The sequence below is a fragment of the Brachycentrus maculatus genome, unplaced genomic scaffold (genome assembly GCF_059751285.1).
Source record: "Brachycentrus maculatus isolate JH-2025_06_01 unplaced genomic scaffold, ASM5975128v1 h1tg000065l, whole genome shotgun sequence".
NCBI lineage: Eukaryota > Metazoa > Arthropoda > Insecta > Trichoptera > Brachycentridae > Brachycentrus > Brachycentrus maculatus.
Genome location: NW_028280819.1, coordinates 2165281 through 2192276, shown reverse-complemented (window position 1 = coordinate 2192276; position 26996 = coordinate 2165281). Strand labels below are relative to the sequence as shown.

At 31.4% G+C, this 26996-nt stretch overlaps 1 protein-coding gene across 1 annotated transcript; it reads left to right on the top strand.

The window, feature by feature from the left end:
- The first annotated feature begins 1959 nt into the window (after nucleotides 1-1959).
- On the top strand, nucleotides 1960-25018 carry LOC148311436 (trypsin-1-like). Its single transcript, XM_088256639.1, has 7 exons — nucleotides 1960-2295; nucleotides 14961-15120; nucleotides 16833-16995; nucleotides 17232-17394; nucleotides 20897-21028; nucleotides 22619-22796; nucleotides 24447-25018. The coding sequence occupies exons 1-7, from the start codon at nucleotides 2089-2091 to the stop codon at nucleotides 24590-24592; spliced, it is 1149 nt and encodes a 382-aa protein (XP_088112765.1). The 5' UTR covers nucleotides 1960-2088; the 3' UTR covers nucleotides 24593-25018.
- The last annotated feature ends 1978 nt before the right edge of the window (nucleotides 25019-26996 follow it).

Genomic DNA, 26996 nt, shown 5'->3' with positions numbered 1-26996 from the left:
TGCGCATTTACAGGGCTCTCGACCGTCATAGGCTTGGTTAAGTGATCACTTTACGCACTGTAACATTCACCAATTCTACCCATGATTGATAACCATAGTACTCAATTTTTCTTTACTTATATTGATCAAACTCGTAACACAGTATACGCGAGTCCACAAAAGTCATCTATGGTGGGATGAGGAAAGCTTTCATTAAGCAGATACTCTTTCTAGACTTCCATGTTCTTTTCATATATCTAGAAATGTCAAAAAATAACGTTTACTGTCTAATATACGAAAACAAAGTTTTGGTCATTATAATATGAGAAAATACATGAGAAAATAAAATATTTGGCACAAAAAATGTTAATGTGATGTCTTGGTTTACTATCACAACTCTAAATACGAATAAAAAACCATAACATGTGTTATCTTTTTTATTTAATGTGCTAGAAACAAGTACAATATTCTCACAGCATGTTAAAAAAAATTGTGACTTATTATCAAACTGGTAGTCATAAAGTACACATATAATATGTATTTTTTTAAAGTATGTATCAACATCAGTGCTGAAAATAAATAAAACTTCAATTATAAAGCTGTTTCGATAAATTTTCTGGGTAAATATTACCCGATTCGGATAACTCATGGTTAATTTTAAATTCATATTATAGTATCATCATTGGCGTGCAAAATAAAGATTCAATTTACGATATTTTCATTGCAATGGCATTATATATACATTCGGGTTTCCTACTAGTCTGCTTTTACTAAAATATTAAAGTTTTGTACTGACATTTCTTGGTGAAACTAAAGTTGATATAATAAAACAACAGCTTTATAGTATTTTTCTCATTTATTTTATTTAACTAGTATCCAGGTCTAGTCATTACCGACATCATCAGACTGGTGGGAGGTTAGACAAAATTGTATGTTATATACACAAAAAAGCTGGGGTTTAAAATCACGATATTATAGTACAAAATTTTTCTGACAAAATGAAAAAAAAATAATGAATTTAAGTTGTGTATTTTAATAATAATTAGATATATATTATAATAAAGATTTTATGTAGGATGCTTTATAAAATTTAGTATAAAAATAGATAAATAAATCTAAAAGAAGATCTAGACTAATATGTACTTAGATTAATTAAAAATTAACAGGTCCTGTCTAGTATTTAAGTATCAGAAATCGGTCCATAATATGTATGAGCATAATAATTTTAATGTTTAGAATTGGAAAACACAATATTTTGTGTTTTTTTTAAACGATGTTCCATCCCTAGAAAACATATTTCCTAAATATACGAATGTTATTCATTCAAACCCTTATCCGCACCCCAATGGTGCATAAGGCACTGCATCATATAAACGTAGTGTTATCTTGATCGTTAACACATGAAGGAAAGGTGATCAGCCCTCCGATTCCGGTACCAGTCCAAGGTAATATTGAATAAATATAAGAGTGAAAAAATCACTTATATGTATTTTTAATTAATGTTTTACTTAGTAAATACCACTATTTCTTAAAATCTACTGTGACACGTGTTTCATTTTCAAACACCGATGAAGTTGAATGTGTCACAGTAAATTTTAAGAAATAGTGGTATTTACTAAGTAATACATTAATTAAAAATGGATAGATTTTACCACAAAGTGACTGCCGAATCAATTAATGAAATCGCTTATATTTATTTGATCCCCTCTGGGAATCTAACCCGGGACCTCCAGTACGGTAGCCGAGCGTGCTGACCATTACACTACGGAGGCGGTCAATATATTTAGTGTCAATTATAACAACGCGCTAATATGACATACACAAATAATAAATTAATAAAACACGAAGTACGCCGCTGTGTTGAACTAGATACAGATTCGCAGATTTTATTAACTGTTGGACATTCCTTTGATAGCGAAATTAAATCAGAAATCCCCCGCTGATAAACGAAAAATCACATGCGGGCCCTTAGATTTGTGCCCGTTTAAAACGGGGTCCCGAACACAATCGACCACCAGACTTGACTACAAACTGTAAAAACTAGACTCGCCACCGAGCGCCGACACTTTAGTTTTGGGCCCGCCAGTCGCGGACCGACAAGCAGACACTATGCATCCATCTAGTGTGAATCTCTTCGCCATAGTCGCGTTTTTATCGCCTGTCATCTTATGCCTCCCGGGTAGCGAGATCGACTCAGAAGTGCTCGGATTTTTTGACCCGAATGTGTTCGCAGATTCTGATGATGCTTTCAGTGGAAGAAACTTAGAAGATGAACCAGTAATCACACAAGAATCTGAAAGTCTGCTAAAAAATCATGTAAGTTTTATGTTTTTTTTTTTAATATTTATTTATTTAAACTTCATGTACATAAATAAGTGCATTGGCGGACTTATTGCTAAAAAGCATTATGTTCTAACCAACCAAAAACAGACTAGCGATATTCATCAAAACGTTTGATACCATATATATATTTTTTTTTTAGATGGGAATTACATTTATTATATACCTTGCTTATTATGTACAAGATTTATAGATCATTTAGTGGATTTTTATTTCTTGTAGCTAATTTAATATATTTTATTTGAATCTGTGTTGGGAACAGGAGGGATAATCTAGTGTGGGCCAAACAGGAACTTCTCAGCATTTGCTCATTGCTAGGAGGTTGATACCATATATAGTTGTTTGCAATCAGAGGGTAGATAGTACTCGAACATTTAAAGAAACATAAATTACAAATTGATGGTAATAAGGAAGGCAAAGGGAGTTTAGGGAAGGAGGTAGAAGGAAAAACTAAGGGAGGAGGTTAGTTGAACAGTTAGGATTCCAATGATTAATTGTAATATCTCAGATAAAAGTTATATAATTATACCTGTACCTGTATATAATTGTACCTGTTTATAATTATTTAAATAATAATAAACAGGTACTTTACTTTCTCGTTGCATTTTGTTCAAAGTAAGTTTTAAAAATTAACATCGGCTTTTAAGGGGATACAACGCAAACACAGAATTTAATCACCGGCCGACCCCCGGAGAGGACACACGTCTTTTCACGGCCGATTTTTTAATGAATGTTTATTGGATATTTGTTTTGTTTAGAATATATATGTATGGAAAACATATTTTTAAATATTTGTAAACTACTTTCCTTTCAATAACTCTTTTCTTTCCAAAATCTTATAATTATTTCGAAGAAAAACTTATTTTTCAATGCAAATACGGTGTTTTAAGAAAAAAATATTTTACATAAAATGTTACCTGGATTTTTAAAAAATAAGTTGCGATAACGATAAAACGAATACTATGCCTTAATAAGAGGGTTAAGCAAGTCAGTTTTTTATGTACTTTTTTACTATTTTATAACTCTTTTTCCCTTCTGAGAATTCAACTAACAAGCAAATAGGTCATAATAACAGTGGCCAACAATTTACAGCTTTTTTTTTAATCCTTTTTTTTTGTAACCTGGACCGCCTCCGTAGTGTAATGGTCAGCACACTCGGCTACCGTTCAGGAGGTCCCGGGTTCGATTCTCAGGGGGGTCAAATAAATTTTAGTGATATTTTAACTCTAATATTTATTCCATATTACCATGGACTGGTACCCGAAGCCGAGGGCTGATCACCTTTCCTTGGTGTGTTAACGATCAAGATAACACTGCTTATATATAATGCAGTGCCCTATGCACCATCAGGATGCGGATAAGGGGTTTGAAGTGAAGAATGATTTTTTAACTGGTATGAAAATACCTATCTTTATGCACTTTGCATGGCTGAATTAAAAAACGAAAGCAAAAAAATGTAGCATGTCAGACTTCTTAGTTATGGATATTTTTATTCTGATATTGACTAAAGTTTATCTTATTATTTATGTATAAATATATATAAACATATAATGCTATGGTATTCAATATTAATAAGTTAATATATGTCTACTGTTACTCCATAATTATCAATACTCTTTTTGAATCCCTTAGCCTTAGACTAAAACATGTCTAGATACCAACCACTATTACGGTTTCAACGTATGGGGTCCATACAAACAATAGTATGACTGTAACATCAAAACTTGACGTGATACAAATTTGTCACCATGTAGACTTTGAATACGAACGATTAACTTAGTCCAAATCAGTCATCAAAATTTCAGCTACAAAATCATTGTTGGCCAGTGTAATTAATTCATCAATACTGCCCACATTAGAACAGATGTTTGGATGACCTAGTGAGGATAAATAGTGCTTATATGTTTGCTTAATATTTTAAGAAAATTTAACTAAATCATATTGAATTCTTATTGTATTTTTTACTATGATTAACGACGATTATCAGCATTGTACCAAACTGAAATCGCTATTTATTAAAATTAGACCAATTTTAATGCAGGAAAAATAGAATTCATGCACTCAAAATTTTTCGGTTGTTTAATTTGTTTAGGCAGTCGCCGTAGCATAGTCTGGTAGAGACTTGACAGCGAAACTGGGGCTGAGAGTTCGATTCCCACCAATAGATATGTCTATTTATTTTTAATTGATAATTAATATGAGCATTTCTGGTATATTTTATGCCTGTATTCTCTATTCTTACTCTAACTTTCACACAAAGCTTTAAATCAATGGCCTTTCGGATTATATATATATATATATATATATATATATATATATATATATATATATATATATATATATATATATATATATATATATATATATATATATATATATATATATATATATATATATATATATATATATATATATATATATATATATATATATATATATATATATATATATATATATATATATATATATATATATATATATATATATATATATATATATATATATATATATATATATATATATATATATATATATATATATGTTTATATAAAATATGGAAAACTAAGGCACTTTTACTGAGGTCACATTTTCATTTTTTGGTGAGTCATAAGCTGGCCTAACACCTATTAAAATGATTATGGGACACTGTATAATATAATTTTACTTATTCATTTGTATTATTTAATTGATTTTATAAAGATTAAATAAATGACAAATCATATCACGTTTATTTTAATACTTAAATGTATATTTAAACTCCCCAAAAAAGGACAACCTGACGTATGAAATATTATGCATCAGCAACATAATATTTAAAATACATATTATGTACCCAATTTTCGATCTTTTAACACTACACAGGACCGTTTATTTTTAATTAATCTAAGTACAAATTAGTTTGGTATATATATACATGTGTATAAAGATAGATACACACTAGCTGTACCCAGCCAAGAGTTTTCTGTGGCTCAGTCTGATTAAAATCAAAGAAAATAGAAAACCCACTTTCTAATATGCTTTTTCCTACCCTAATGAAGTGATCAAGATATTTAAAATCTAGGAAACAACAATGCAAAATGTTTCAACGGATTTAAATCATAAGTTCTCACACTGGGTAATATCGCAAATTTATGAAAATAATATTAATGCCTTCAATAATTTCATTTATTGATGCGGCAGTCACTTTGTGGAAAAATCTATCCATTTTTTATTAAAAATTAAATTAATGAATAAAAATAAGAAACAGCTACTACCCCCTCTTCAATTTTCAACGTCGCAAGGACCCAACTCTAAAATTTAGAATTAGCTTCACATACGGTGTTTGAAAACGATGCGGAATGCATCGAAACACGTGTCACAGTAAATTTTAAGAAATAGTGGTATTTACTAAGTAAAACAGTAATCAAAAATAATAATGCGATTTAAAATGCCGCACTGTCAAGAAGCACGCTGTCCTTCTTGACATTCATTATAAATAATCTAATATTGATTCGACGAACTGTCAGACTATTGTGAGTTTGTCAAGAACTGTCAAATTGAAATCAGAGATGCGCAGAGGTGCGATCCTAACGGTATAAGGCACCTCGCGCATTCCACTAGCATTCGTGTTTTTTCGGCGAATCCTAACATGGCCAAGTTTTTCAATTCTTAATTTCAATTTGTCAGTCTCTTTTTGGAGAGGCACAGCAAATCTAAAACTATAAGTTTGCCATATGTATAAATGTTTAGAAATTGTTTTATGTTGTACTTAAAAATGTAACTATATTAAATAAATAAAAAACGAAAAATAAAATAAAATAAAAATGGTTTCGTGTCACTCAGACCAATTTGATTCGTTGACCGTTTGAATGTTAAGATACGAACACTATTTTAACCAATATCATTAGACTGTACCAAATCTCACGAGATTAAGACCCAAGAGTCTAGGAACGGAAGGTGTGTTGACGAGAGTTAACAGTCCGGCTTCTTCTGAGGAGTTTTATGTGGTTTTATCCCAGTAATGAGCAAATGCTGAGAAGTTCCTGATTGGCCCACACTAGATTATCCCTCCCGTTCTCAACATAAATTAAAATAAAACATTTTTATGTTCTAAGAAACAAAAAATCGCTTAATGATCTAAACCTTGTACATAATAAGCAAGGTAAATAATAAATGCAACTCCCATCTAAAAAAACAACCCAAAAATCTCACCAAGACAACCGAACTATGTGGGCCATATCGCTCACTCCTTTCAAGAACGTCATAAATCAAAAAACTTGATTTTTCAGGAGAACGTTTTTAAAGTTTAAAAATATAATGCAATGTATTAAAAATAAATATCAAGCCACTTATTGAACTTTTTACTTTGCAACACATCTTTTTAAGTAAAACCTGAAGGTTTTTTCTCCATTTGAAAAATATCAAGTATATTTTTAAAAATTATTAAGCAATACCTTTCCTTCAAAATGCAAAAACAACACTTTATGCCCTGTAGCGGGTAAATATTAAGTTAAAAATATGCCTCTTTTGTTGGGATATAGTACATTTTCTGGGCATTCCGAAAACATGCACAACTGAAAATTGACGATTTTTGATTTATGACGTTCTTGAAAGGAGTGGGCGATATGTGAATCCATCATATCAAAAAAAATCTTTAATAATAACTGTTCTCACTTCGCTCATTCGATTCACATGCCCAATCCATCTCAACAATCATCAATATATCACCATTTGAACATCTATAATACATCGTTTTACAGCACATTCGTCTAAAAGATCACATTTTACTGCATTCTGCAGTCTGCTTTTATCCTTCTTTTGATAACTCCATGTATTAATGTTGAAACCAGGACTCCATTGTGCATTGACAGTTTGGCTTTAGCTAAAAGGTTTATATCTGCTTTAAGTTATTTGTCCGCCTCCGTAGTGTAATGGTCAGCATGCTCGGCTACCGTTCTGGAGGTCCCGGGTTCGATTCCCAGGGGGGTTTAATAAATACAAGTGATTTTTTCACTCTAATATTTATTCAATATTACACTGGACTGGTACCTGAAGTGGAGGGGTGATCACCTTTCCTTCATGTGTAATCGATCGAGGTAACACTGCGTTTATATGAAGCAGTGCCCTATGCACCATTGGGGTGCGGTAAGGGATTTATTATTAAGTGATTTCACTCACGAATGTGGTCAGCAATAGGAGCAGAGGAAGACTGGGGAAAACTTGCCAAGATCAACATTTGAAAGTAGTCAGGTCAGGAGTCAGAATAATCGACGAGTGTATATTAGAGGATGCACAAATGTGGAAGAGGCGAGGAATATTTACTTTGACTTTATGAATGTTTTTATAGAAAATCTAAATTTAAATAATTTATTTACTCTTTGTTAGGTATCTTGAGTGTATCCAAATTTCTGTTCACAAATCTAGGTGGGTCCACGAGTTATTAATGTTGACATCTCAACATAGATGAAGAAGAATATGGCATATAAATCTCTCATGAGGTGGTTTGGGTCGTAAGCCCTGTAAATACCCAGACATCCAAATACTCATTGCGTTTAATTTTTAATACTAAATTACAATATTTATTGAGTTGGCGTTTATTTTGTAGTACTCCATATTAATACTTTAAATATTAAATCAATTACTGATTTGGGCCCCCTAAAATGTTAATTTAAATTTTAAACATTAAAAAAAATATCTGTGAATTTGCACATAATTTTTCCAACCGAATTTCTGTTTTTAAGTTTTGAAAATATAATAATCATTTTAGTAGACTCAAATCAGTGATCATTTAAATATTTTATGTGAATTACCATTTTTATAAACAGTGAATCGCTTTTGGAAACTCGCTTTGAAAAACGGGCTATGTTAATCAATTTGCCATCTCTCAGGACCGTTAAATCAATCAGCATGGCGGTGATTGGTCCAAATTAATGTGACAGGTCCGTTTCGGGACGTTTTGAATTTCAAATTAAGATTCTGTTCCAAGTTTAAAAGAACCAGGTGACGCATGACGACAAAATGGAAGATAATTGATGTAGCCAATCACGTTGTAAATTATCAATTCAAATTGCAAGGCAGATCAGCTAATGCAAGCTTGCTGTGTATGAAAGACCTGATTTTAATTTTTTGTATTTCAAATAGGATAAACTTTTTTTTTAATTCTTTCGCATTATGCAACATAATATAAATACAAATACAAAAAATATATTTAAAATATAAATACAAAAAAAGATCCCATAAAGGCATGGCCTGTGTGTGGGTATACAATATATTTTAGGTCTTAGTAAAGGGCACTGGCAAGAATACAATAGGTATTATAACTAGAACTAGAATAATAGTGTTAATATATATATATATATATATATATATATATATATATATATATATATATATATATATATATATATATATATATATATATATATATATATATATATATATATATATATATATATATATATATATATATATATATATATATATATATATATATATATATATATATATATATATATATATATATATATATATATATATATATATATATATATATATATATATATATATATATATATATATATATATATATATGTATATTTATATATATATATATAATATATATATATATATATATATATATATATATATATATATATATATATATATATATATATATATATATATATATATATTTATATATATATATATATATATATATATATATATATATATATATATATATATATTTATATATATATATATATAAATATATATATATATATATATATATATATATATATATATATATATATATATATATATATATATATATATATTATATATATATATATATATATATATATATATATATATATATATATATATATATATATATATATATATATATACATAAGTATGTATATATATATAATATAAAACCCTTATCCGCACCCAAATGGTGCATAGGGCACTGTCATATAAACGCAGTGTTATCTTGATCGTTTATACATGAAGGAAGGGTGATCAGCCCTCCGCTTCAGGTACCAGTCCATGGTAATTTTGAATAAATATTACAGTGAAAAAATCACTAATATTTATTTTACCCCCCTTGGGAATCGAACCCGGAACCTCCAGAACGGTAGCCGAGCGTGCTGACCATTACACTACGGAGGCGGACATAATATAAAATACAATGGCAGTGTTGATATAAAATACAAAATATTCAAAATACTTTACTCACAGAACATAAAAATTAAATTAAATTAAAATTAAATTAAAATAAAAAATTAAACAAAAATAAATAAAATAGTAACTACATGAGTGATACGTCTACAAGAAAAGGAAGCTTAAATCTGTCTCTTCATTAAACAATCTAAAAAAAAAAATTATCGAAACAAACTTAGGTAAAACATCTAACATATCGCTCACTCCTTTCAACAACGTCATATATCAAAAAAACTTGATTTTTATGGGGATCGTTTTTCATGTTTAAAAATAAAATGTAATGTATTTAAAATATAGATCAAGCCACTTATAGAACTTTTTATTGTGCAACAGATCTTTTTCGGTAAAACCTGAATGTTTTTTCTCCATTTGAAATATATTTAGAATATTTAAAAAAAATAATTAAACAATACTTCTTCTTCAAAATGCAAAAACAACACTTTTTGCCATGTAGCAGGTAAATATTAAGTTTGAAATGTGCCGCTTTTGCTGGGATATACCTAGTACATTTTCTGGGCATTCCGAAAACATGCATAACTGAAAATTGTCGATTTTTGATACATGACGTTGTTGAAAGGAGTGAGCGATATAGTCATTGTGGAATAAATTGAACAGTTTTGGAGCTATGAAAAATGAGTGTCTTTGCTCGAGTCTGGATTTGCAAAAAAGGTAATAAATTATTCATTATTTGGTTAGATCTATCATTATTTTTTATGAAATAAATGTTGGCGCACGAAACCATATTATAGGTGTTTCAACATGAGACGAGACATCCGTCGTTTTTTTATGTGAAAGAAACAGGGGTTACAAACTTAACTGAAGGCGCCATTTTAAATACTTAATTTTATATTATTATTTGACATCTCATCAAAGATGAAGAAGAATATAGAAGTCAGGGTATTTACAGGGCTTACGACCGTCATAGGCTGGTTTAAGTGATCGCTTTACTATCTTAAAATTAAAAACGCAGTTGTCTCCAATAAAGAGACTGACATCATCCATTATCAATTTAAATTATAATAACAATACCTATGTAAGGAAAAAATCTAACATATTATCTGTTGACATCTCATCAAAGATGAAGAAGAATATGGAAGTCTGGGTATTTACGGGGCTGACGACCGTCATGAACCAATTTTGAAATATTGTTCTTAAATCACTAGAACTTCACTAGAGACATATATTGGTGAGATGAAAAGAAGCTTTTTATTGAGCAGAAACTCTTTTATTAGTATGTGAGGTCCGAATCCTGGATTATAACATGAGAAACGCCATAAAATATCGTTTTTATTTTTATTATTTAAGCTTATAATTTGACCAGATGATTTATTCAAGTATTTGGACACACTCAAAATGTTGTGAAAAAATCGATCGTTTGTCAAAAAAATGGGCAAACGATATTCTTAAGGAACAACAATATTAAATTAACTATTGGTGCCTAGTACGAAATGTAGTCGTGAAAACTATGAAGATATTAAACAGTATCTACTTGCATTTCGGACATGTTATGTAAATTTTTAACATGCTCTGTCCGTTTAGCACACTTTATAATTTTACAGCTATGTAAAGTCTTATTAGACTTCAAGACGTGTGGCGGGTAACTGTTACTTTTTCTCAGTTTATATGCTATTTTTTCCAGCTTAAGTTCTTAATGTCAACTTGATAATGATAATGTCAAAAATGTGTCGGGTTGTGGTCCTGTGGTTAGTGTCGCGGACTCAAGTCAGAGTTTCCCGGTCGGAACACACTCTACTATAATTTGATACCTATGTATTTCTAATAATGAGCCGCTTAGTAATAATAATAAAACCCTTATCCGCACCCCAATGGTGCACAGGGCACTGCTTCATATAAACGCAGTGTTATCTTGATCGTTTATACATGAAGGAAAGGTGATCAGCCCTCCGCTTCAGGTACCAGTCCAGGGTAATATTGAATAAATATTACAGTGAAAAAATCACTTGTATTTATTTGACCCCCCCTGGGAATCGAACCCGGGACCTCCAGAACGGTAGCCGAGCGTGCTGGCCATTACACTACGGAGGCAGACACTTAGGCTCACAAAAATAGTATGGAATTGAAATATTTGTGTAAATAATAAAAACACAAATTTTTCTTTTTTGTTAAAAGATAGAATAATTATATTTAAGTTTTATCTGGTCTCTCTTCTTCCTGACTCCATCGGAACTTATCGTTTTTGTGGACGGTTGGGGTCAGTTCTCTTTGTCCTCGGGTTGTAGGTTCTTCTATCATGGCCAACGTCATCTAGGCCAGTGTTCCGCAAACTTTTTCTGTTCAAGGTACACCTGCCAAATCAAGAAATTTTAGAGGCACACCAAAGATAAAAACAAAGTTTATTTCATGTTGATTAATTATTCAAATCAACATAAAACATAAGCCTGCTAAACAGAGCACAGGCGATAAAATTTTGCAGCAATTGTTGATAAGGCTGCTCTCATCTCTTCGTTGATCGTCCACGGGCGTTCTTTTTTTTTTAACAGCAGTTAGAGTCGAAAATCCCAATTCGCACAAGTAAGTCGTGGCAAATGGTAAAATAATAGGAATAGCACGCTTTGAAAGCAGTGAATATTCATTTTTTATATGCAGCCAAAAATGTGCTAGCTGTATTTGGGAAAATTTCAATGTCCGATCAATTTATAGCTCCATAAATTCTTCTTGCTCGTTTATCAGTGACTTTTCTCCGCGGTACTCCAACTAATCACCACGGTACACCAGTGTGCCGCAGCACATACTTTGCGAAACAATGATTCATGATTTTTTTTAAATATTACTTTAGATGTCTTTTAAGGAAGATCCATAGCACTTGCTTGGTTCCACAATACGTTCAGCTTCTCTACGTCCGATGTACCCATGCCATCTCGATTGCCTTTTCATCTACATTAGGTACTATTTATTGATTTGGCGTTTCATTTGTAGAACTCCATTTTAATTTATGTATTAATTTTAAATCAAACACAGATTTTTTGAGTCTACTAAGTTGTATTTTATTAACAAAAACACATAAAAAATTATATTGTGACAGTTGTTTCGCCTTGTTAGGGCATTATCAAACGAATTCACATTCGCACATTCGTTTGATAATGCCCTAACAAGGCGAAACAATTGTCACAATATAATTTTTTATGTGTTTTTGTTAATAAAATACAACTTAGTAGACTCAAAAAATCTGTGTTTGATTTAAAAATTAATACATACATTACTATTGTTGCCTGTTACACCCAGGCTTCCACGAATGCGTGAACGCTTTATTCTGTCTCTAAGGGACTCGCCGACTAACCATCTAACCATTCGTATTTCAGCAGTTTCCAGTTGTCTAGAGTAGATGATATACATCGTCCAACATTCGGAACCATCAGTTTTACTTGGTAAATACCACCATTTATCAAATTCTATTGTGACACGAGTTTCGAGGCATTCTGCTACATATTCGGTGTCTGAAAATGATGCGGAATGCAACCAAACACGTGTCACAACACATTTTCAGAAAAAGTGGTATTCACCAAGTAAAACTTTATCCATTTTTATCCACACCCAATGGTGCATAGGGAACTGCATCGTAACGACGCATTGTTGTCCTGATCGTTAGGTGCATGAATACAAGGTGTTATGTCCTGAGTTTTTTTTTGTTTTATTAAGTGAATTAATATTAAGTATTAGGTAATTGTCCAGTATTACGAGTATATTAACTTAATATAAGAGTGAAAACCACATTGATATTTTGATCCACCTGGAATCGAGCCCGGGACCTCCAGCACTGTAGCCAAACGCCCTTACCACTACTCTACAAAGGCCGAAAATTAAAATAATCTTAATGAGTGCCTCGAGGTATTCATATGCACAAAAAAATGTAAAACGTGAAAATAAATAAATAAATATTCTCGTTTTTACTTATTTATTAGAGTGAAAAAATCACTTATATTTATTAAACCCCCCTGGGAATCGAACCCGGGACCTCCAGAATGGTAGCCGAATTACACTACGGAGGCGGACATAGTAGACTCAAATATAATTTTTTCACTCTAATATTTATTCAATATTACACTGGACTGGTACCTGAAGTGGAGGGCTGGATCACCTTTCCTTCATGTGTAAACGATCGAGATAACACTGCGTTTATATGAAGGAGTGCCCTATGCACCATTGGGGTGCGGTAAGGGTTTTATTATAATTATTACTTATTTATTTTTTTACAAAAATGTTAGTAATATTAGTATATTACCACTCACCGAGATTTTATGTGTACCGGTTTTGAGACGTACCCGTCTCTTCGTCAGGACAATCACTACCACTAACAAACGCATATGTTAAACATTTTGTGTAGTTTTAAGTGCTATGGTAGTGAAGGGTAGTATTGTTTGCAAGCTGTGATAGTGATTGTCCTGACGAGACGGATAAGTCTCGAAACCGGTAGACATAAAAATCTCGGTGAGTGGTTATATATTAATATTACTAATATTTTTGAAAAAAAAAAAGTAAAAATGACTTACCACAAAGTAAATGCTTTAAATATTAATAATATTGAGAATATTCTCGTTTTGTCTGATCGCTTTTATCCTCGCAACTCAGAACATCGATGAAATGCAACTATAATACGATTGAAATTATAATAATTATGTCAATTTATTCAGACCTCACTTACTGTCCAATTTGATAATATGAAGTCCAATACATGTATGTATTGTATATTGTTCTGAAATTGATTATACTGGCCATTCACATGAATAAATTGATCGTTTAAATTATTTATAGTTTATTTTGTGGACTTTATTTGTTATTTTATAAATGTTTATTCACATAAAAAAATGAAAAGGTTTGTACATAAAACATTTCCTCATTATTTGACAAAGTATTTATTTTCTAAAACTCCATACTTAATTAAAGAATTGACCACTTATAATATTTATTTTGATTCTCATGGGAACTGAACTTGAAGGATGAAGAGGTGTAGAAGCTGTTTTTTATTTTATTTTTTATGTATTTATTATTTTTTTATCAGTGGGAACTTAGACAATTGGATCAAAATTATTTTTATTGTATTAAATTTCATTTCGTAAATACCACTTTTTCTTAAAATCGATTGCATTCCGCATCATTTTCAAATACTGTAAGTGAAGCCTAATTTTGATTCAACTGTCTAAAAATAAGAAACAGTTCCTACCCCCTCTCCAACCTTCAACGTCCCAAGGACACAACTCTAAAATTTTGACTTAGATTCACATACAGTGTTTGAAAATTTTGAAAAAAACAGTGTTATTTTAAGAAACAGTGGCATTTACCAAGTGAAATTTAAAACATTAAAAATAATTTTAATCGAATCAATAACTGATTTGAAATAATTTTAATATCCCAATTAAAAGATGTCTGTTGTGAGTTTAAAAAATACAATAAAATAAAATACAAATAAAACTTTCTTTCAGATTTCTAAGGGATTCGCTCGCCAGTCAGACGATACCGTAGATGTAGGGCACTCTGAGAACCGAAATGACTTCTTGGATTGGTTGCTTAGCATAGTCGGTATTACAACAACCACCACTCAAAAACCACCTCAAGGACCTCCAAAAGATTGCAAACCCTGCTGTAAGAAAATACTTATTTAAAAATATATATATATATTTTTTTTTATATCTACAGAGACAACTTACTTTTACTTCAGCCTTCTTCTTGTGTCCAGTATTGAACAAAGGACTCCCTCTTGGACTTCCACAGTTCCCTGTTGGACACGACTCTCTTCCAGTGCAGGCCCGCCACTTTTTTAATGTTGTCGCACCATCTTGTCTGGCGCCTACCCAAGCTTCTGCTTTTTCTATACCCTTCAGTCAAGCACCTATTTTGTCCATCTATCCTCAGACATACGTGCCACATGACTTGCCCAGTTCCACTTTTGTTCCGCGGTTCTTTGAGCCACATCTGTTACCTCAGTCTTTTATCCCTTATCCAAATATTCGTTTTTCGGGCCCGTGTTTAGCATCCTTCTCTCCATTGCTTTTTGTGTTACCCAGAGTTTATTTATGATTATTTTTGTTAGTAATGTCTCAAATCCATAGATGAGCTTTGGGTACATAGAGACAAATCATCTATTTTATATACGAAGGGAATAGGGAAGTCAGAGCATCCTATACATAACGATCTGGTAATGGCTGGTTTAAGTGATTAGTTTTTACAATTTTGGGGACCGAAACTTTGCGGCGGCTAGCCATGCTGGTTGGAATAGTTTGCCTTCTCATTTGAGAATAATCCAGAAGCTTAACCATTTTCGATCAGGCCTTAAGTTGGATTTACATTGAGCCATTAACTGACTTCAAACGTAAGGTAAGGCAGAACTGACTCGGTACTACTATTATTTTTAATTACACATCAGTACAGCGCTGTCGCGTCAGTGCTGACTTCAATATTCTCGACTGATGACTACTTGTAAACTTGAAAATCAGCTTTTGGCGCCAGTACTGACGTCAATAACTAACTCAATGCAAAGCCAGCTTTTATATCTAAGAGTACTCTTAGATATAAAAGCTGGTATTTCTTGATTGTGGTAGTTCTTCTTCCCTTTCTTCATCCTTATAGATCCTCAGATCTGTCTGTTCCTTTATTCGTCTCTCGTGACGTGGAAAGCCAGCTTTCACGCTATCGCTTTGGAGGTCTTCCAGGTGGTCTTCTTTCGTCTGGGTTCTCATGAAGAGCAAATCGGGCCAGTCTATTTTCTTACATTCTATTGACGAAGGCATTTCAGAATCGTCCTCGCTGTCTTCCCCATCTGACTGTATCCTCCGTACTATACATTTCCAAAATTTCCGTGTTCCTAATTAGGTGTCTTAGCGTGTTTCCGGTTATGCACCTCAATGTTCTCATTTGTGAAGTTCTAAGAAGAGATTTAGTGTCCACTGTTTGCTCTGGTCTCTATCTCATACGTGGCAATCGGTGTTACAGGTGTCTTGTATATTTTTACTTTGCTCTCTCAATATTCACGTGTTAGTTCATTTTCGTAAACAATTTGAGATTTGAGAATTGTCAGGTCTCTTCCTATTATTTTCATGTATTCTTCTTCTTCCTGGCTGCATCCCAGCTTATTGTCCTTGTTGACTGGTGGGGTCAGCTCTCCTTGCCTTCAGGTTATAGGTTCTTCTGTCCTGGACAACGTCACCTAGGCCATGCCTTCGAATCATGTTATCTTTCTGCAGCACCCATGAATTCCTTGGTCTTCCTCTAGATATTTTCATGTATTATGATACATTTTGTTATTTTATTGTAATATTGATATCTCCGAGCTTAATTTTCTTTAAATATATTTTCAGTATGTGGGAAAACAAATACAAAACACCGAATTGTGGGAGGTCATGAAACAGAGGTCCTGCAGTATCCTTGGATGGCCGCTCTTCTGTATAATAATCAATTCTTCTGCGGAGGTACCCTTATCAATAATGAGTACATCATGACTGCAGCACATTGCGTCACACGGTAACACCCTAAGATAATGAAAACCAGAAATACTATAAGGCGATTCACTGTTACAAGAATGGTTTGTTGAGATGGTTTAGGCGTGTGAATCGAATGAGTGAAGAAAGAAAATCGACATCGCAGGAGTTTAATTCCTCTTGAAAACAGGCCACAAGGCCTACACCAAGAAGGACATATTTTGATATTTTTGGAAACTAATTAGTTAATAAGACTATTGCTGACTTATCATTTTACAGAATTAAAGCTGAAAAACTGAAAATTCGACTACTCGAACATGACCGCAGTAAGGATGATGAAACTACCACCATTACCATGACTGTGAGGAGGATCATTCAACATCCCCGGTACAACCCTAACACCTATGACAACGATATCGCCCTTATTCAAATGTCTGAACCGGTAAATATTTTTCAAAAATCAGAATTTCCAGCTTTCGGCATTTTGATCAGAAAGTTAAATTTAAATTAATCGTTTACAATAAATAAAAAAAATAACAGATGTTACCAGGTTTAGTAATTATTATTTAAGGTTATTAATTATTACTATAGGTATCTAAACTTGAAGTGCGGCATCTTTCGTTTTTATACGAAAGAAGAGGGAAGTCTGAGGAGTCCAGGGCTTATGACCTGGCATTTGGCTAATTAGTCAATAACATTTCTCTCTAATTAGTTATTCACCGAGTTGTCAGAAAATTTGAAACAAAGTTGCATTCAAATACGCGCGCTTATGTGTTAATACATGAGACATATAAAATTATGTTTTTTTTAAACAGTTTTCTTTTACCAAAATGGTCGCGCCATCTGTTGAATGTAATAGCAACGCTAAATAGTACCTTGCTAACGCTCATGTTGGACAGCGTGCTTCTTGATCTGTCATTTAACATTTTTAATGTTTCCGATTGTATTATTGAGTCACAGATTTTTAATACAATATTTTCATTGCTTCACAAGCGATGTAAAACTAAACGTATTAAAGATTGTTCTTTTGTTCTTACTATGTTCTTTGTTTTTCATTCAGCCAGAGTGAGCCACAGCAAACTCATGAGTGGGTACAGCTAGTACATATTATATATATATATATATATATATATATATATATATATATATATATATATATATATATATATATATATATATATATATATATATATATATATATATATATATATATAAATATATATATATATATATATATATATATATATATATATATATATATATATATATATATATATATATATATATATATATATATTTATATATATATATACATATATATATATATATATATATATATATATATATATATATATATATATATATATATATATATATATATATATATATATATATATATATATATATATAATATATATATATATATATATATATATATATATATATATATATATATATATATATATATATATATATATATATATATTTATATATATATATATATATATATATATATATATATATATATATATATATATATATATATATAAATATATATATATATATATATTATATATATATATATATATATATATATATATATATATATATATATATATATATATATATATATATATATATATATATATATATATATACAGTGGGTGGCCAAATTATTAGGGACACTTGTCCTTTTTTGTAATTTTCAAGTTTAAATGAATTTTATGATCAAATAAATGTGTTCTAATTAAAAAATATTATTTATTTTTGTTGCTGGTATCATAATTATTGTTTTTAAAACGTAGCAATGCTGCAAAATATCAAAGAAGTAAATTTTTTTCTCATTTTAGTGTTAATTAGTGAAAAATGGTGTTGGTGTGAGCTCAGTTAATATTTTTTAAACAATTTTCCTGTATGTTTTTTGGGTCCAAGACTATAAAAAATTAAATATTGTTTAATAATTTATTAGTTTTGCCAATTTAATAAGTTAATTTCAATTAATTTTTAATTAAAATTCAATTTAGTTTGAACTGAACCTTAATATTCTAAATTTAAGTATGGGCAAGTCTTTAGACATATCTCCAAGAAAATGTAGGGAAGTACCAACCTAACTACTTCATTCCACATATTTTTAAAGAGAGATAGCAGCACTCACAGGTATTTTGAAGTCAGGAGTCAACCGGATAAACAGAAAAATTCATAAAAACCCACCTCTAGAAGCAGCCCACGTCTGAAAAAGTGGCAGAAAAACGATCACCACTCCGCGTGGTCACCGTAAAATCAGGGACATCTATTTCCAAAATCGTAAAACGTGTGTTGATTGTCCACTACGTTGATAAGCGATGTAGGAATCAACGCCTCCAAAATGACAGTTTGGAGACGGTTAGTCGAAGTAAATCTAATTGGTCGACGTCCAACCAAAAAACTACGCCTGTCTGAGGCCATGAAGAAAAAACGACTCTTATGGGCCAGAGCACTCCGGAATATGACTGTTTCGGATTGGAATCGAGTATTTATGACTTACATTTGTATAATAAAATAAGAAGATAATAAAAAATACACATTTTTGCAATCATGGTAATACTTTATAGGTCTGCTTCTAAGAAGAGTCAACATTTAAAATTTTGGTGGGAAAAACTTAATTCGTCCGACGGGGCCCAGGAGAGAAATTCCACCCGGACTGCCTGGTAAAGAGGGCTAAAAACACCCTGTTAGCATAATGTTGTGGTCCATGATCTCATTTTAGGGTATGGGACGCCTCCATATCATGGAAGGGACCATGAGGCAAGACCAGTAAGGCAAGACTCGGCTCCAGCCGAGGCTAAGGAATGGTTCCCTGGTGATGAAGAGTATGTGTTTATGCATGAATTGGTACCGTGTCATAAAACTAGGAGTGTTACTGCATTCCTGGCTGAAAAAAACGTCTGTTGAGTATGTGTTTTGCCTTGCCCGGGCAATTTGCTGGATATGAACCCCATTGAAAATATTTGGAGGCTAACGAAACGGGAAATTGTTAAAAAAGTCATCACCACCAAGCGGTTACTGATAGAAACTCTTATCAGAGTATGGCATGGTAACCCTAATCTTCGGCACAATATAAAAATCTGCATAGAAAGCATGCCCCGACGTTTGGAAGTTGTAATCCCAGCAAAGGGTATTATTACTAAATATTACGGTTTTTTCTAAAATTTTTGAATAATCGCTTTTTATGATAAAAATTAATTACTTTTATTAAATGTTTGATAACATTGTTTCTAAATTCTAAATAAAGCACCCCAATCAATAAAAAAATTATTAAAAAACCTAATTGTTTGCTAATTAAATTCATTTGAACATGAAAATTACAGGAAATTCGAAGTGTCCCTAATAATTTGGCCACCCACTGTATATATATATATATATATATATATATATATATATATATATATATATATATATATATATATATATATATATATATATATATATATATATATATATATATATATATATATATATATATATATATATATATATATATTTATTTATTATTTTTCTTCATCTTTGATAAGATATCAATATGAATAAGTCAATATAATTTATAATTTGTTTTTTTACCATGTTGAGATTAAGGCTTCGAAGATTTTAATTTTATTATGATACGTTTACATATTAATTTATATTTTATTTTGTCTTTTAACATATTTTCCTTGATATTTTATATTATTAATTGTAAATCAATGACGTTTACTTTTTAAACTTTTTGGTTTAATGCTATTTGAAGACAGATTAGATTGACAACATTTTGAGTGTATCGAAATACTTGTTCACAAAATCTGGATTATCTCCAATTACAGGAGTTATTTTCATATTATTTTATTGACATCTCATCAAATATTTCCATATTCTTCTTCATCTTTGATGATATGTCGAAAAAATAATACAGTTTGATTGGTTCTTTTCAGGTGGAAATCAAAGGAGATCTGCGTCCAGCTTGCATGCCAACTAGGGGGAAAAGTTTCACCGGTTTCAATGCCACCGCCCTCGGCTGGGGTACTACAGAGGAGGGTGGATCGGCATCTAACACACTTCAGGAAGTGCGTATTGAACATGTTTAAAATGGCTATGATTGAGGAAGGCTATGGCTACAGTTGAGGAAGCTATCTTAATTAATTTAAGCTGTTTAATTAATTCCTTCCTTCTTCTTCTAACCCTTATGGAACTGAATTCAATGGAGCTGAACTGACATCTGCGATTTCACGGTCCTATTAAAATAATCAGGCTATACTAATACATAATGTTACTAACGTCAGGCACCACGTTCTCACCGAGGCTTCGCCCTCTCTTGGTCCGCCGAGCTTACCGAGTATTGCAATTCCCTCATCTGTTGGAATTTTAGAATTCTTCTTCTAACCCTTATCCGCACCCAATGGTGGATAGGGTACTGCATCGTAGCGACGCAGTGTTATCTTGATCGTTAATTGCATGAAGGCAACTTGATCAGCCCTGCGCTTCTTGTACCAGTCCAGGGTGATATTAAATAAATATGATAGTGAAAATTGGCCATATTTATTTAGACCCCCCTGGGAATCGAACCCTGGACCTTCAGCACGGTAGCCGAACGCGCTGACCACTGCGCTACGGAGGTAGAGGTGGTTAATTAATTCCACAAAGACTAAATATATATATACAGCCTTGGCCAAATGTTTTAGGCACCCCCTACAGAATTGTTTTACTTCTTTAAATACTGCGACTCTTGGAATTCTTGCAATCTTTTCGGATTGTATCGTATTTTGATGGATTTTACCTACTGCTTATTACCTGCTATCCGACCTACGACAGTTAGGGTCATGTTTTTTTCAAAAACTCTCTTTTTACTAATTTCAAGGGTCAGTTTTATATCGCTCACTCCTTTCAAGAACGTCATAAATCAAAAACCGTTAATTTTCAGCTGTGCATGTTTTCGGAATGCCCAAAAAAAGTTCTATATCCCAGCAAAAGCGGCATATTTTTAACTTAATATTTACCCGCTACAGGGCAAAAAATGTTGTTTTTGCATTTTGAAGAAAAGGTATTGTTTAATTATTTTTTTAAGTAAACTAAATATTTTTCAAATGGAGAAAAAACCTTCAGGTTTTACCTAAAAAGATGTGTTGCACAGCGAAAAGTTCAATAAGTGAATTGTTATTTATTTTTAATAGATTGTGTTATATTTTTAAACTTTAAAAACGTTCTCCTGAAAAATCAAGTTTTTTGATTTATGACGTTCTTGAAAGGAGTGAGCCATATGTGAAACATTGCTCTCCAGTTATTTTAATCAGTGAAAAAGTGCCTTTTTGTACCTTTTGTTTAAGCTTTCATTATTTTATATTAAAATGCCAAAAAAACGTGATTTAAGTGAAACTGAGCAGTCTCAATTAATTTTATTGAATTCAAAGTGGTTGACCCGGGTAAAAATAGCTAAAAAAATCAATGCGCGGTCCAAATCATTTTTTAAATATTTTTTGAATCTGGTTCCTATGAAAACTTTGTGACTTGAAGTGTTCCTTTTTCTGAGAGTTTTAGGCAGTTTTTATAAGAATCAGATTCAAAAAATATTTTAAAAAATTATTTGGACCGCACACAAGGGAATTTAGAAGAAATATTCAATAGATTATAATGTGGCATGATTATTTTGTATGTTATAGGTAGTAGTTCCCATCATCTCGAATACGGACTGTCGGAAAACTAAATATGGAGCTGACAAAATAACGGACAACATGCTATGTGCCGGATATCCGGAGGGAATGAAGGATGCTTGCCAAGGAGACAGCGGTGGAGGGTTGATCGTCTCAAATTCCACTACAGATCTCTACCAAGCCGTAGGTCAGTAATATGTATGCAGACAGATTCCAGGCAGTGGCGTGCTTCCGATATAAGCACATAAACAGTGCCTACCTTACTTTAGTGAGAAATGCAAAGGTTACTAATGTGTTGTGCTTTTGTGTTGGTCAGCAGGTCAATACTTCTGAAAATACATATGTTTTCCAAAGTCAGTATTTATCAAATGTACAATGTTCTACCGTTCTGGAGGTCCCGGGTTCGATTCCCAGAGAGGGTCAATAAATAAATGTGATTTTTTTCACTAAAACATTTATTTAATATTACCCTGGACTGGTACCTGAAGCGGAGGCTGATCACTTTTCCTCTATGTGTTAACGATCAATATAACCAATGTGTTTATATGATACAGTACCCTAAGCAATATTAAGGTGCGGATAAGGGTTTGAAATGAAATGTACAATGTTGCAATATCTAGAATAAGAACCTCCCTACTCGAATAAAAATAGAACAAAAACTGTTTTTTCAGTCATTCGGGAATTACAAAGTTGTCACATAAAAAAGCCTAAAACAAACAAATAAATTCATATTGGAGATATGATCATATCAACGCTCACTTACGCTCAATTAGTAGTTGCCTGTTTGTTTGTTATAATATACGCTTTTTAGACATGATCAAAATCCAATATCGAAACCACAGGTTCCTAAACTTTTTAAATATAGCCCCTTATCAAAAATTTTGAGTAATATAAAAAAAGCCTAAAAGAATGTCTACTCGCAGAGAGTGGGAAGGAATAAAAACATATTTCTTTTACATTTGTCCAAATAGACTTGTTCACAAATCTGGGTTTCTCCACTTAGAAGTATTTTTACATTTTGATATCTCAACATAGATGAAAAATAATATGAATGCCTAGGTATTTACAGGGCTTATGACCTGTAATAGGCTGGTTAAGTGATCACTTTTCACACGTGTAACATTCACCATGCTACTCATGATTAGCAACCACACTAATAAAAAATTCTTAGTTCTTCGAACTTTTATCTGTCTCTTCGGGTCTCCTGTGTCCTCTTACTTGTGACTTCTAAAAGGGGCATTATCGCCCACTTTGAAAAAGACTAATATTTATTTTTTTTGGAAATTTTACGGTACAGTTACAGTTACGCATTAATGAGTAATAAAAACAGGTATTTGTACCATTCCAGTTACAAAATTTGTAATTTAATATAAATACCAGGAATAGGGACGGGAGAGAGAAAAAGGTTAAAAGGGAAAGATCAAAGCTCAAGTCCAAGACGAATTATGTGAAAATAGGGACACACCACGATATGAATATCGACTTACTATGTAAGCAATCTCAATGCTAATAACGTCGAGTAGAACATATCAAAATTCTCATATTCATCGTTGACCAATTTTGATGAACGATGAATAAAGGAACGTAAATCTTCATATCTAGCTTAGTTTTTATCTTATAGAATTGAAAATTGATTTGTTGACAAGTGATTTAAAATAAAATTACTTGGTTATTGAAAATAGAGGTAACAGACCCCCAGGAAGACCACTTAAACGATGGAGAGATAGCTGGTCTTCCACCTCCCAGGAGCGAACCGAAGAGTAATAGGATAATAACCTAAATTAAGAGGAAGAAGAAGAAAAAATAGTAAAGATAGCATATTTTGTATTGTTTTCAGGAATCGTTTCTTGGGGTCAGGGTTGTGCTCAACCCGATTATCCAGGAGTCTACACGAGAGTCAATCGCTACCTCACATGGTTGAAGGACAATACTCGAGATGCCTGTTATTGTGAAAGTTCAGCGCAGTACACCATATTAATATAAACCAACCACACAAACGAGTCACCGAGTCCCTCTAATGCATATTGTTAGGTTAATTTGTACTAAAAAGACAGTGTTAAATGAACTTTGTATTTCGAAAACGTTACATCCACACATCGCTGGTTAAATGCCAAAGAGCCACAAAGCAAAAAAACTCTGTATTCCAAAAATGGTATCTAAATCGTCAACATTTTCATATTCGAAAGACACCCATGATTCTAACGTTAGAAATGGACATTTCGAACGCTAGAATCGTGGGTGCCTTTTTCAAATATAAAAATATTAACGATTTAGATCCCATTTTTTGGAATAGAGTTTAAATTTTTTGCGCTGTGGCCTTTTGGAATTTAACCAGCGACATGTACAGATTGCAATAAAAAGTTTTATGCTGTGAAGATAATAAAGAAAATGTTGTTTGGTGATATAAAACGTTATTTTTTAAATTAACATCTTTTACGACCTTACGCCCAGTGGCAGCCTTTAAACTTGCAGCGATTCAATGGTTGTCACTAAGTTCACATTAAAATACCCGAGAAGGTACCCCTTGTCCCAGTAGAATCGAATGCGTTAGAATTTTTTTAGTTGCCATAGCTAAAACACCTCCAATTGGCGGTTTAATATTAGCAGAGGCGGGCATTCCATATAGGCACAAAAATAGTGCCAACCCTACAGACATCATTTTTTCACAGCCAATTCAAAATAAGTTTATTTGATTGAAATTACTTATCACTTAATTTATTTTCGAGAATTCGCCCATGTGGAAATAGCTCATCATTAAACAGAGAATCCTCAGATTATTATGGTCGTATGAAACAAAACATGGAAGTTTTAAAACCTTATTAAAAAGGTATGTTTAAAAATTATGGCAATTTACAGACACTCGAAATAAAAAAGGAGTTTATCCCAATAGATGTAGTATTTGATAAATAGTTAATTAACAATTCAATTTATAATAATGTTATTTATGTAAAATTTTCTTAGGACAAAAAGTATTTTAAAAATAAATAAAAAAATATTGAAGTAGGTACTAACAGTCCTCTCCCATTATAATTTTTATTTATTTCTATTTTTACCGCTTTGGAAATATTTCTTAAATAAATACTTTTTAGCGTAATATGTACAGTATATATCATATTATTTATTAATTGATTATATAATAACTTATTATCTTCCTCCTCGCCTGTATTGTTAGCATTGTTCTAAATTTTTATTTTGATTAAGGGCATAGCACCGTTATATTTTTATATGTTTTTCTTTTCCCATAAACATCTGACTTACGAATGATATTGATATTTGTGAATTAAAAAAATGTTTTTAATAAAAATAGATTACCGGCGAAGAATTTCATTGACATACTACTTTTAAAAACTTATCAAATTATTCTGTACTATAAATAACTTTATTAACACGTTCTGTGCGTCGAACACGGCTCCCATATCCATGCAAATATTGTGGCCACGAGTTGACGGGAGTCGTGTCGAAAAAAGATGAGGATTTGTAGCCAGTTTGATATATTTTGAAGACGCGAAGGAACACACTTATTTGTGATGTTTAAATTGAAAGTAGAATTTAATTTTGAACAAAGTTATTATAATTTTTTCAAAAATTCACGCTGGATGACATTATTTTATACCCATTGAACTTGTTAAAGTAGAATTATTAGATTTGAACAGTAGTAAGTTAGTGAATTTTGGTCATATACATCTAATTTTTAGTAATTTTTTTTATTTTTTTTAAACATGTCTTTTCTCAGTTAAAAGTTTATGGCTAAAGATATACATGTATGTATAAAATATAGTATTGGTATTCAGAAAATTCAATGTTTTGCGTTCTGAAAATACCATAGGCTCATCAAAAACTCAATAAGGAAAACTTAGTAAATATTTGTTTTTGCTTAAATTTTTCGTGAAAATGTAATGACACTTAAAAATAATAAAAATATTATTTCAGTATTTCCAAATGTTTTACTTTTTGAAAACCGATTTATTTCCATTTACAATTAATCATTTATGCAGTTTTGTTTAACATATTTAAGGAATCTTTTTTTTTGAGGACACTACCTGTTAAGGTGGAGTTCTGTTGTAATCATATTTATTATTTTCATAACACAACATGTACACATTAGAAGAAAGAAAAAGAAAAAAAATCAAACTTTTGTAAATTAATTAATCTTAATCCCCATTCCTTTATTATGCCTTTGCTCTATATTTTGGTTTCCCCTCTTACCCCCACGAGAAACAAATAAAAATTATGTATTTATTGAAATAGTCTATATCAAACATTCATAATGATACTAACATGTAACTTTTAATAAATATTTTTATAAATAATAAATAATTTAATAATCTTTCTTTTCTTAGACATGAAACAGCAAACAATTTTATTACAAATATTTATATATTTTCAA